At 38.1% G+C, this 12,499-nt stretch overlaps 1 protein-coding gene across 1 annotated transcript in view; it reads left to right on the top strand.

Annotated features, from left to right (window-relative positions):
* The first annotated feature begins 1,051 nt into the window (after positions 1-1,051).
* LRTM3 (leucine rich repeat transmembrane protein 3) overlaps positions 1,052-12,499 on the top strand; it is a 39,806-nt gene continuing 28,358 nt past the window's right edge. Inside the window, exons 1-3 of the mRNA XM_089304846.1 lie at positions 1,052-1,129; positions 1,250-1,283; positions 1,377-1,419. Of these exons, the coding sequence (XP_089160972.1) occupies positions 1,052-1,129; positions 1,250-1,283; positions 1,377-1,419 (155 nt within the window). The remainder of the gene's footprint in view (positions 1,130-1,249; positions 1,284-1,376; positions 1,420-12,499) is intronic.

Consider the following 12,499-nt stretch of genomic DNA (forward strand, 5'->3'; position numbering starts at 1 on the left):
CAGTAAACTTGCATGCCCATCCTCTCTAGACTTTAAAGGAAATAGAACAATACTTAGAGCTGCCTCTGCCCCACCCTTAATTCTGACATAGCAAAAGACATCACAAGGTGTTCCTAGGAATCATCATAGGGTGAAAAGGATTCACTTGGAAAGTATTCCAAATTCCAACTTTGTTATTCAGCAAATAAATATTGTTGAAGGGGAGTTGCCAACAGATCCTGCTAGCAAAAAAGAAATATAAAACATTTTTTTAAGAAAAAAAAATGTGCCCATAACAGGCAAATTATTATGTGTCCTACACAATGGAAACGGGACTTACACCTGAAAAATTATTTAGAATGTATCTGAAATTCAGATTAAATTGAACATCCACTGTTTTAATTTGCTTAATCAGCTCTATGTTCATTTTAAGAAAGTGCTATTTTCCTGATCACAAATAAGCATAAAATATGTGATTGCTGATGGTAATAGAAATTATCCTATCAAAGGTTTTGTACCATTTCAAAGTTACTCTATGTTTCTTGAGTTATTCAGCAGTGATAATCTGACTATGCTAAAGGATTATGTATAGAATTATATTGTTTTATATGAAATTAATGGAGGATAATTATTTTAATTTTTGAAACTTATTACTATACATGTCTCACCAATGAGCTTCCATTATTGCTAAAGAAAGTTGATGTGAGCTCAGGTAAATAGCCACTATGACATGTATGTCAGTCACTTAGGCTCATGGCCTTCACTTCTGCACTTGGTAAGACACTGAGCGGCACTGGAAGCTTTCTGGCAGAGCATTGCATGTGGTGATGAGATACACACACCAACTTTTTGTGTTTGGGATGTCCTGTATAGAGGACTTCTGAATGAGACACCAATCTAGTTCATATATTACATTAAAATGTCAAAGCCATATTATTTCTTTAAAAAAGCAGTGAGGGATGTATTGGAAGATAATACATTTTTGACATTATGGGAACTTCTAGAATCCTGGGTTTTTCAAAATTACTGGATGACAATCATCTTTATAATTTTCTTAGTAATCATTTTTGAGATGATATTTGTAAAAATTCATGCATACGTTCAGAAGAAGACTGCACTTCCAGAAAAAGGTAGTTCTTACACCAAGAAGGTACGCAGAAATGGTTGACTTCCCTATTTTTCAAAATCTTACCTGAGAATTATTTGTAAAATTTCTGAACTTTGATATTTGGATTACTTCTCTAATGTTTTGTTTTCTCTCTTGAAATAGAATGAAGACAGTAGCCTAAGGCACATGAAACATGGTAAATAATATATATATATATATAATTTCATGTTTTCATTTAAGACTTGTTCAGCCTGATCTTCCATTGATACTGTGACTTTTTCTCATTTAGCTCTAAGGAACCATCCAGTTATTCATCCATCTTCAGAAGAAAGGTAAGTGATATATTTTGGAATTAAATGAAATATTTCATTGTGTTCTTTTAAAAAATGCATTGCTTTTGAATTTCAGAGAATGATTTCCTGTATGTACAGTAGTCCACAGCTGTTCACAGCAATCTAGGAGCATGTGTAGTTCTTTTTAAAGTCTTAGAGGCCAGTCTCACTTCCCTGGTATGGAGAGGCCAAAGGATATTTCACAAATAGGGCAACATGCCTGGTATTTAAGAAGGAGCTGTTTGCCTTGCTGTAATCAACTCCCTTCTATTTCTGCCTCCAAACTTCACTAAACTCAACCCCATTCATGAGTGTTTGTATTTGACTGATTTAAAATTATTTTATTTTTATTTATTTGAAAAGGAGAAAGACAGAAAGAACTCCCAAATAAAAATAAAAATAAAATAACTTTAATGAGCGAAGAGATATTTGATAAGAAGAAAGACAAAAAGAGCTCCCATCATTTGCCCACAATGGCCGGTCAGGGTAGGCTGGACCAAAGGTGGAAGCTGGGCATTCAATCCAGGTTTCCCACATGAGTGGCAAGAATCCAATTACTTGAGTCATTAACCATTGTCTTCTTTTTTTTTTTAAACTTTTATTTAATGAATATAAATTTCCAAAGTACAGCTTATGGATTACAATGGCTTCCCCCCCATACCGTCCCTCCCACCCGCAACCCTCCCCTTTCTCACTCCCTCTCCCCTTCCATTCACATCAAGATTCATTTTCGATTCTCTTGATATACAGAAGATCAGTTTAGTATACATTAAGTAAAGATTTCAACAGTTTGCTCCCACACAGAAACATAAAGTGAAAAATAATAGATGATTTTTTAAATGATGATGAAATCAGATCAGACCTACTGTCATGTTTAATCCCAGTGAGAGTCAAGTTGGGAATTGATAATTTCTTCTTTTTTTTTTTTTTTTTTTTTTTACAGAAGATCAGTTTAGTATACATTAAGTAAAGATTTCAATCATTTGCACCCCCATAGAAACACAAAGTGAAATGTACTGTTTGAGTACTCGTTATAGCATTAAATCTCAATGTACAGCGCACTAAGGACAAAGATCCTACATGAGGAGTAAGTGCACAGTGATTCCTGTTGTTGACTTAACAAATTGACACTCTTGTTTAAACCATTGTCTTCTAAGGCCCACATTAGCAGGAAGCTGGATTCAAGAACACCAGATATTGAACCCCAGTACTCCAGATATAGAGGACATGAGTGTGTTAATTATCAGGCCAAATACCTGCCCTTGTATGAGAAATTTTCTTTCCTCCCTGAAGTTGAGTAAAGGGTTGAGTTTTTGTCTGGGTGAGCTTGTTGGAAGATGAAGCTTAGCAATCAGAAACCCAGAAGTGGATATGATAATTCAGCAAATATTTACTGAGTGCCTACTCTATGCCCAGCATGGTTCCAGGTCCTTGGGATATACCAGTGAATAAAACAAATATCTCTGCCTTGTGTTTGGGAAGGGAGGTTTGTAATAAATAATGACAGAATAAATAAATTATATATATTAGTAGGTGACATGAAATATAAGAGAACCGTGTTAGCCAGGAAGAATTTCAGTGAGCAAAGAAAACTTGATGTTACATTAAACTGGAAGGAATGGTCTGTACCAGTTTCCTTATGCTAGAATTAGATCACATCCATTCCTAACCTAATCTCTTGGAAATGGAATTACTGTATTAGACTAATCCGAATCATCTGAGGTAGAATAGGGTGTTGGGGAATACACATGATTATTATTGCTACCCCAAATTTTGTCTCAGTTGTAAGGACAAGACTTGCTACCAAAGATTTACCAAAGTAAAGGCTAGATAATATTAACCAAGACTAGAATCAGCCTAGTCAAGAACAAAGATTACATTTGTTTGGAGATAATAGGATTGCAACTTGGGAAAACACAGACTCCAGCAGCCTGGAAAATGCTATAAGATTTTACAAAGTGGTGGCTAATTTAAGCTTAAAATTGCAAAGTGGTGGTAGCTATAGCGTTGGCTTGCCAGAAATTATTGGTACGAACAAAGAGTCAATCCATTTTGTAAAAAAGGGATGAGATGTTGACTCAATCTGTAGTTATTTAGGAGACACAGAAGGCTTTTACAAATGGTTAATAAAAGCTAGTGAATTCTAGTTTGCACACATCAAGGGTAAATGTGCACCCAGGTACTTTCAAGCAGCCTAGTTCAACAGTTGAGCTGTGGACATGTCTGAGACCTGATTTAACATAGCCTCTTGACTTCATTTTAAGTGTCCCAAAGCAATGCCATTCCATTTTTTATTTTCTTCATAGACAATAAAAAAATGTGTACACAGTGTGTGTTAATTTGAACCGGCCATCATAGCACAGGACCACAGACTGAATGGCGTAAACAACAGAAGTTTGTTTTCTCATAGTTCTGGAGAATCAAAGTCCAGGAGTAAGGTGCCAGCAGGTTTGGTTTCTCCTGAGTCCTCCTTCCTTGACTTGCAGATGGCCACTTTCTAACTGTGTGCTCACATGGCCTTTTCTTAGTATGTGCATGTCCCTGATGTCTCTTTGTGCGCATCTCTTTTTCTTAGAAGGCATTAATCATATTGGAAAGGAACCTCCATCCTAAAGCTATCAGTTTAACTTAATCACCCTTTGAAGGCCTTATCTTCCAATACAGTTGTATAGAATAGGGCCCACTCATATGACCTCATTTAACCTTTAATACCCATTTTAAAGTCCCTTTGTCCAAATATGGTCACATTTCTGAGGTCCTGGGGGTTAGGAATTCCAGATATGAATTTCAGGCAAACACAATTCAGCCCAGACACTGCCTATAATTTTTTTATTATAAGGAGAATGGATTTCATGTATTTCATACACACAATTCTAAGAACTTAATGAAACTTCCCTCTTCTCCTTCCCTCTCTTCTTCCTTCCTTTTTTTCTTTTAATTTTTATGGTAATATATGTTCAATTTATTTTATAATCACAGGTTTAATGCTCAATTAAATATAGTTTTCAACAAGTAAAAAATGGAAAGACCACTGTTCCACATAAATATAGACAAGGGCTATAAACAATAATCAAGGATGTCATTTTCACTTTTATGCATTCAAGTTTGTGGATTTTTTAAAAGATTATTTTATTTATTTGAAATGCAGAGTTATAGAGAGATAAGGGGAGGAGCAGAGAGGGAGAAAGAGATAGACAGAAAGAGAGAGAGAGATTTGCTGATTCACTTCCCAAATGGTCACAATGGCCATGGTTTGGCCAGCCGAAGCCAGAAGCCAGGAGCTTTTCTCCTGGGTCTCCCACATGGGTGTAGGAGCCCAAGCAACCTCTGCTGCTTTTCTCACACCATTAGCAGGGATCTGGAAGGGACATGGAGTAGCCAGGACTCGAACTGATACCCACATGGGATGCCAGCATTGCAGGCAGCAGCAGCTTAATGAGCTATGTCATAATGCAGGCCACCATTCAGGGTTTTTTTGTACTCTATATGTTAGCTACCACAAATCAGAGAAAATACATGATATTTGTCTTTTGGGGTCTGGCTTATTTCACTAGCATATGGTCTCCAGCTGCATCCATTTTGTTGGGAAAGATAGGATTTCATTCCTTTTTATAGCTGAGTAGTATTCTATCATGTACATGTAAGCCACATTTTTTTATCCAGTCATCTGGATAAATTCATCCAGCCGTCTGGGTTGATTCGTTATTTTAGATACTGGAAATTGAGCTGCTATAAACTTTAGGGTACAGATAACTCTCATGTACTGATTTCATTTCCTTTGGATAAATTCCTAGGAGTGGAATGACTGGGTCATATGATAGATCTATGTTCAGAATCTCCATACTGTCTTCCACAATGGTTGTACTAGTTTACATTCCCATCAATAGTATATTAGGGTACATTTTTCTCAACATTGTGGGTAGCATTTGCTGTTTTTTGATTTTTAGATGGTAGCCATTCTAACTGGAATGAGGTGAAACCTCATTGTGGTTTTTATTTGCATTTTCCTGATGGCTAGTGATCCTGAGCATCTTTTCATGCGTCTGCTGGCCATTTGTATTTCATTCTTTGAAAAGTGCTTGTCCATGTCCTTTGCCTACTTCTTAACTGGATTATTTGTTTTGTTGTTATTGAGTTTCTTGAGCTCCTCATATATTCTGGATGTTAATCCTTTATCAAATGCATAGTTTGCAAATGTTTTCTCCCATTCTGTTGGTTGCCTCTTTTCAGTTTATTTAGTGTTTGCTGTGAAGAAGCTTCTTTTTAAATTTTTATTAATATAAATAGAGCAGATTTCATGTATTTCAAAAGTATAGTTTTTTGTTTGTTTTTTTGTTTTGTTTTGTTTTTGTTTTGTTTTGTTTTTGTTGTTGTTGTTTTTTGACAGGCAGAGTGGATACTGAGAGAGAGAGACAGAGAGAAAGGTCTTCCTTTTGCCGTTGGTTCACCCTCCAATGGCCGCCGCGGCTGGCACACCGCGCTGATCCAATGGCAGGAGCCAAGTGCTTCTAATGGTCTCCCATGGGGTGCAGGGCCCTAGCACTTGGGCCATCCTCCACTGCCTTTCCGGGCCACAGCAGAGAGCTGGCCTGGAATGGAAGAGGGGCAACCGGGACAGAATCCGGCGCCCCGACCAGGACTAGAACCCGGTGTGCTGGCGCCGCTAGGTGGAGGATTAGCCTATTGAGCCGTGGCGCTGGCCAAAGTATAGTTCTAAGAAGTTAATCGTTCTACCCCTCTCTCAATCTTCCTCCTTTCTTCCTTTTTAATAATTTTTGCAAAAAACATAATTTCAGTCCACTGTATTATCACAGGCTTAGTTCACCACTAACCATAATATTCAACAAGTAAAAAGTAGGAAGACCATAGTTCAGAAGCTTCTGATGTAATCCCATTTGTCTGGTTTTTGCTTTTATTGCCTGTGCTTCTGAGGTCTTATCAAAGAAATCTTTGCCTATTCGATGACTTCTGTGCTTCCCTATGTTTTCTTGTAGTAATTTGATGGTTACAAGTGTTAGGTTTAGCATCTTGATCCATTGATCCATTTTGTAGAGGTGTAAGGTAGGGGTTTTGTTTCATATTTCTGAATGCAAAGATCTAATTTTCCCAACACCATTTGTTGAAAAGACTTTCCTTTATCTAGGGAGTGATTTCAGCTTGAAGTCAAAGATTAGTTGTTTGTAAATGTGTGGATTGTTTTCTGGAATTTCTGTTCTGTTCCACTGGTCCATGTGTCTGTTTTTGTGCCAGTTCCAGACTGCTTTGGTTATAACTGCCCTGTAGTATGCCTTAAAATCTAGTATTGTGATGCCTCTGGCTTTGCTTTTATTGTTTAATATTGCTTTAGCTAGTCAGAGTTTCTTTTGTTTCTGTATGGATTTTAGGATCTTTTTTTCTAGATCTGAGAAGAATGTCTTTGGTATTTTGATTAGGATAGCACTGAATCTGTAAATTGCTTTAGGTAATATGGACATTTTTTGATGTGAATTATTCCAATCCACAAACATGGAAGCTTTTTCCATGTTTGTGTGTGTGTTCTATTTCTTTCCTTAATGTTTTATAATTTTTCATTCTAGAGATTTTTCACATCCTTGATTATATTTATCTCAAGGTATTTAAAATGTTTGTAGTTATTTTGAATGGTACTTCTTTGACAAGTTCTTTCTTTTTTTAACTTTTATTTAGTAAATATAAATTTCCAAAGTACAGTTTATGAATTACAATGGCTTCCCCCACCATAACTTCCCTCCCACTCGCACCCCTCCCATCTCCCACTCCCTCTCCCATTCCATTCACATGAAGATTCATTTTCAATTATCTTTATATACAGAAGATCGATTCAGTACATATTAAGTAAAGATTTCATCAGTTTGCACCCACACAGAAACACAAAGTGTAAAATACTGTTTCAGTACTAGTTATAGCATTACTTCACATTGGACAACACACTAAAGACAGATCCCACATGAGAAGTAAGTGCACAGTGACTCCTGTTGTTGACTTAACAATTTGACACTCTTGTTTATGGTGTCAGTAATCTCCCTAGGCTCTAGTCATGAGTTGCCAAGGCTATGGAAGCCTTTTGAGTTCACCGACTTTGATCTTATTCAGACAGGGTCATAGTCAAAGTAGAAGTTCTCTCCTCCCTTCAGAGAAAGGTACCTCCTTCTTTGATGGCCCCATTCTTTCCACTGGGATCTCACTCACAGAGATCTTTCATTTAGGGTTTGTTGTTTGTTTGTTTGTTTTTTGCCAGAGTGTCTTGGCTTTCCATGCCTAAAATACTCTCATGGGCTCTTCAGCCAGATCCGAATGCCTTAGGGGCTGATTCTGAGGCCAGAGTGCTGTTTAGGACATCTGCCATTCAATGAGTCTGCTGTGTATCCCACTTTCCATATTGGATTGTTCTCTCCCTTTTGTTTTCTATCAGTTAGTATTGGCAGACACTAGTCTTGTTTGTGTGATCCCTTTGACTCTTAGACCTATCAGTGTGATCAATTGTGAACTGAAATTGATCACTTGGACTAGTGAGATGGTATTGGTACATGCAACCTTGATGGGATTGTATTGGAATCCCCTGGCACATTTCTAACTCCACCATTTGGGGCAAGTCTGATTGAGCATGTCTCAAACTGTACATCACCTCCCTCTCTTATTCCCACTCTTATATTTAACAGGGATCACTTTTCAGTTAAATTTAAACACCTAAGAATAATTGTGTGTTCATTACAGAGTTCAACCAATAGTACTAGAACAAAAAAAAATGCTAAAAGGGATAAAGTGTTAAATTGTACATCAGCAGTCAGGACAAGAGCTGATCAAGTCACTGTTTCTCATAGTGTCCATTTCACTTCAACAGGTTTCCCCTTTGGTGCTCAGTTAGTTGTCGCCGATCAGGGAGAACATATGATATTTGTCCCTTTGGGACTGGCTTAATTCACTCAGCATGATGTTTTCCAGATTCCTGCATTTTGTTGCAAATGACCGGATTTCATTGTTTTTGACTGCTGTATAGTATTCTATAGAGTACATGTCCCATAATTTCTTTATCCAGTCTACTGTTGATGGGCATTTGGGTTGGTTCCAGGTCTTAGCTATTGTGAATTGAGCTGCAATAAATATTAATGTGCAGACAGCTTTTTTGTTTGCCAATTCCTTTGGGTAAATTCCAGGGAGTGGGATGACTGGGTTGTATGGTAGGGTTATCTTCAGGTTTCCGAGGAATCTCCAGACTGACTTCCATAGTGGCTTAATCAGTTTGCATTCCCACCAACAGTGGGTTAGTGTCCCTTTTCCCCCACATCCTCTCCAGCATCTATTGTTGGTAGATTTCTGAATGTGAGCCATTCTAACCGGGGTGAGGTGAAACTTCATTGTGGTTTTGATTTGCATTTCCCTGATTGCTAGTGATCTTGAACATTTTTTCATGTGTCTGTTGGCCCTTTGGATTTCCTCTTTTGAAAAATGTCTGTTGAGGTCCTTGGCCCATCTCTTAAGTGGGTTGTTTGTTTTGATGTTGTGGAGTTTCTTGATCTCTTTGTAGATTCTGGTTATCAGCCAGTTTGCAAATATTTTTTCCCATTCTGTCGGTTGCCTCTTGACTTTCCTGACTGTTTCTTTTGAAGTACAGAAACTTCTCAATTTGATGCAATCCCAAATATTAATTTTTGCTTTGACTGCCTGTGCTTCCAGGGTCTTTTCCAAGAAGTCTTTTCTGGTACCTATATCTTGCAGGGTTTATCCAATGTTCTCTAATAATTTGATGGTGTCGGGTCGTAGATTTAAGTCTTCAATCCATGTGGAGTGGATTTTTGTGTAAGGTGAAAGGTAGGGTTCTTGCTTCATGCTTCTGCACGTGGAAATCCAATTTTCCCAGCACCATTTATTGAATAGACTGTCCTTACTCCAGGGATTGGTTTTGGATCCTTGATCAAATATGAGTTGGCTGTAGATGTTTGGATTTATTTCTGGTGTTTCAATTCTGTTCCATTGGTCTATCCATCTGTTTCTGTACCAGTACCATGCTGTTTTGATAACAACTGCCCTGCAGTATGTCCTGAAATTTGGTATTGTGATGCCTCCAGCTTTGTTTTTGTTGTACAAGATTGCTTTAGCTATTCGAGGTATCACTTATAGCATTGCCTGTGTATTCAAATGCTATTGATTTTTGTGTGTTGATTTTGTATCCTGCAACTTTACCAACTCTCTTATGAGGTCCAATAGTCTCTTAATAGAGTCTTTTGGTTCCTCTCTCTACATATATAGGATCATGTCATCTGCAAACAGGGATAATGTGACTTCTTCTTTTCCCATCCCCTTGATTTATTTATTTATTTATTTATTTTTTTGCCTAGTGGCTCTGACACAGACTATTTTAAAGGCTAATGAATACTCTCACAAGAGAAGTTGGAAACTGGCAAATTTTATTCACCTAATATTTTGTTGTCTATAAAAATGTAACCATAGTATATTCAAAAATACCCCATATTCTTTTTTTTAAGATTTATTTATTTATTTGAAAGTCACAGTTACACAGATAGAGAAGGAGAGACAGAGATAGAGAGAGAGAGGACTTCCATTCTTCTGGTTCACTCCCCCGTTGGCCACAGTAGCTGGAACTGTGCCGATCTGAAGTCAGGAGCTGGGAACTTATCCTGAGTCTCCCATGCAGGTGCATTGTCTGCTCACCCAGGCGATAGCAGAGAATGGGGTCGGAAGTGAAGCAGCCAGGACTCGAACTGGCACCTATAGGAAATGCTGGCACTGCAGGCAGCGGCTTTACCCGCTATGCTACAGCACTGGCTCCACTCCAGATTCTAATTAGACAAATCCAAATTAAGGAGATTTGCAATATGTCTTTATTTAACACAAGGTTGGCTAGATCATGATGATTTCATATACTACCTTCACTACTGTGTTTGACTGAGGGTTATTTATATGTAAGATCACACTTCCAGGAAAGTATGAGATAATCTGTATTATCACAGATAGCTAGTAAGCTGCCTAGTTTACATGAGTTTCAATGTTTTATTTTGGAAAATCCCTTCCATAAAAAGAGTGATTCTCAAAACTTATCATGCATCAGGGTCCATCTGGCATATGAGTAGTACAGTGGTTACAGTGTTGCTTGGGATACTTAGTCCCATATCTGAGTAACTCTTGGTTGAAATCCAGCTTCTCCACTTCTAATCCAGTTTTTTGCTAATGTGTCCTGTGAGAGCACATGACGGCTCAAGAATTTGGGTCTCTGCCCCCAACATGGGAGACCTGAATAGAGTTTGGGGCTCCTGGTTTTGGCCTGCTCCAGCCCTGGGTGTTAAAGACATTTGGGGAGTCAACCAGCAAATGGAAGATCTTTGTCTCTCTCTATCTCTTTGTCACTCTGTCTTTTCCTGTTACTCTGCCTTTCATATAAGATGAAAATAAATAATTTTTAAGATATTTATCTTATTTATTTGAAAAGCAGAATGAGAGAGAGAGAGAGAGATCTTCCATTCACTGTTTCACCCCCAAATGGCCTCAATGGCCAGTTCTGGACCATGCTAAAGCCAGAAACTCCATCCAGTTCTCCCATGTGGTTGACAGGGTCCCAAGCACTTGAGCCATCTTCAGAAACAGAGCAGCAAGGACTCCCAACTGGTACTCCATCAAGGGAAGCCAGTAATAGGTGTAATCCTCTGAGCCACAATGCCAGCCTTCCAAATAAATAATGTTTTAAAGAACTCTTAAATTTCTGGGTCCTACCCGCAGAGCTTCTGATTTAATGGAGTTAGGGTGTGGCCTGAGAATTTGCATTTAATTTCTAACAAGTTTCTGGGTATACTAGATTTTCCCAAAGAAACAGAATCATTGAGTGAAAGAAATATTGAGTGAGTGAGTGAGTGAGATTTTAAAGAATTAGCTCATACAGTTATAGTGATTAGCAAGTCCAAAATGTGCATTTTAAATCCAAAAGCTATCTGTTGGCAGAATTTCCTTACTCTGGCATGGTCACACTTTTGTTTTATTTAGACCTTTAACTAACTAGGTGAGACCCACTCAAATTATGGAAAGTAATCTGCTTTACTCAGAGCTAATTGATTTAAATATTAATTTCATCCAAAAGCATCTTCACAGAAACATACCAGATAATGGTTGGCTGCATTTCTGGGCATCATGGCCCAAACTGACATAAAGTTCATCATTGTGGGGCCGGCATTTGGCCTAGCTGTTAGGATGCCCACATGCCGCATTGGAGTGCATAGGTTCGGTTTCCCACCCGGCTTCTGATTCCAACTTCCTGTGCATGGAGACCCTGGGAGGCAGCAGATGATGGCTCAAGTAGTTGAGTCCCTGTCACCCACATGGGAGTACAGAGTTCCTGACTCCTAATTTTGTCCTGGCCCAGTCCTGCCCCTTGATGGCATTTGGGGAGGGGGGAGTAATCCAGCAGTTGGGAGTCTCTCTCTCTCTCTCTCTCTTTTTCTCTTCCTCTCCCTTTCTCTCTTTCACCCATTTTCCCTTCTTCCCACTCCCCCCCACCCTCAAAAATTAAAAAAAAAAAAGTATCACAGCAGGAGTGCTGATGCTGTTGACCTGAGTAGTTATTAGACTGAAGCTTATCATGGGAGGTGGGCGGATGGATATTGGCAAGCTCACTTCTATGATCATTACTCTAACTTAAAATTGTGCTTAGAGACACTTCCCTAAGATGTAGACTTTTCTGCTCACCACAAACAGCTGTTAAGAACATCTGAATTTATCTACAGAAAACTGTAGTTTATATTATTGGACATTCTTCTGTTACTCCTACTAAATTTCCCCAGGAATTTTTCTTATAAAAATTTTCAAACAAAGAACAGAAATAAACTCCATTGCTTATAAAGGAGTGTAATTTTATTCTGCAACTTTGACTCACTGCTGTCAAGAATAGTCTTTTAGAGAAGTTGATGTATCTCATTCTCTAAGATATATAAATTATTAACTTCACTTTGTTAGTTTTGATCAGTACATTAAGTGAAAGGAACTAGATAATGAATTACTTTATAATGTGGATAATTACTTTCCACTGTATATTGACCTGTTTTCATTTACTATGTTG

Source organism: Oryctolagus cuniculus, chromosome 9 (genome assembly GCF_051225735.1).
Source record: "Oryctolagus cuniculus isolate XC-2025 breed Fujian yellow rabbit chromosome 9, ASM5122573v1, whole genome shotgun sequence".
NCBI lineage: Eukaryota > Metazoa > Chordata > Mammalia > Lagomorpha > Leporidae > Oryctolagus > Oryctolagus cuniculus.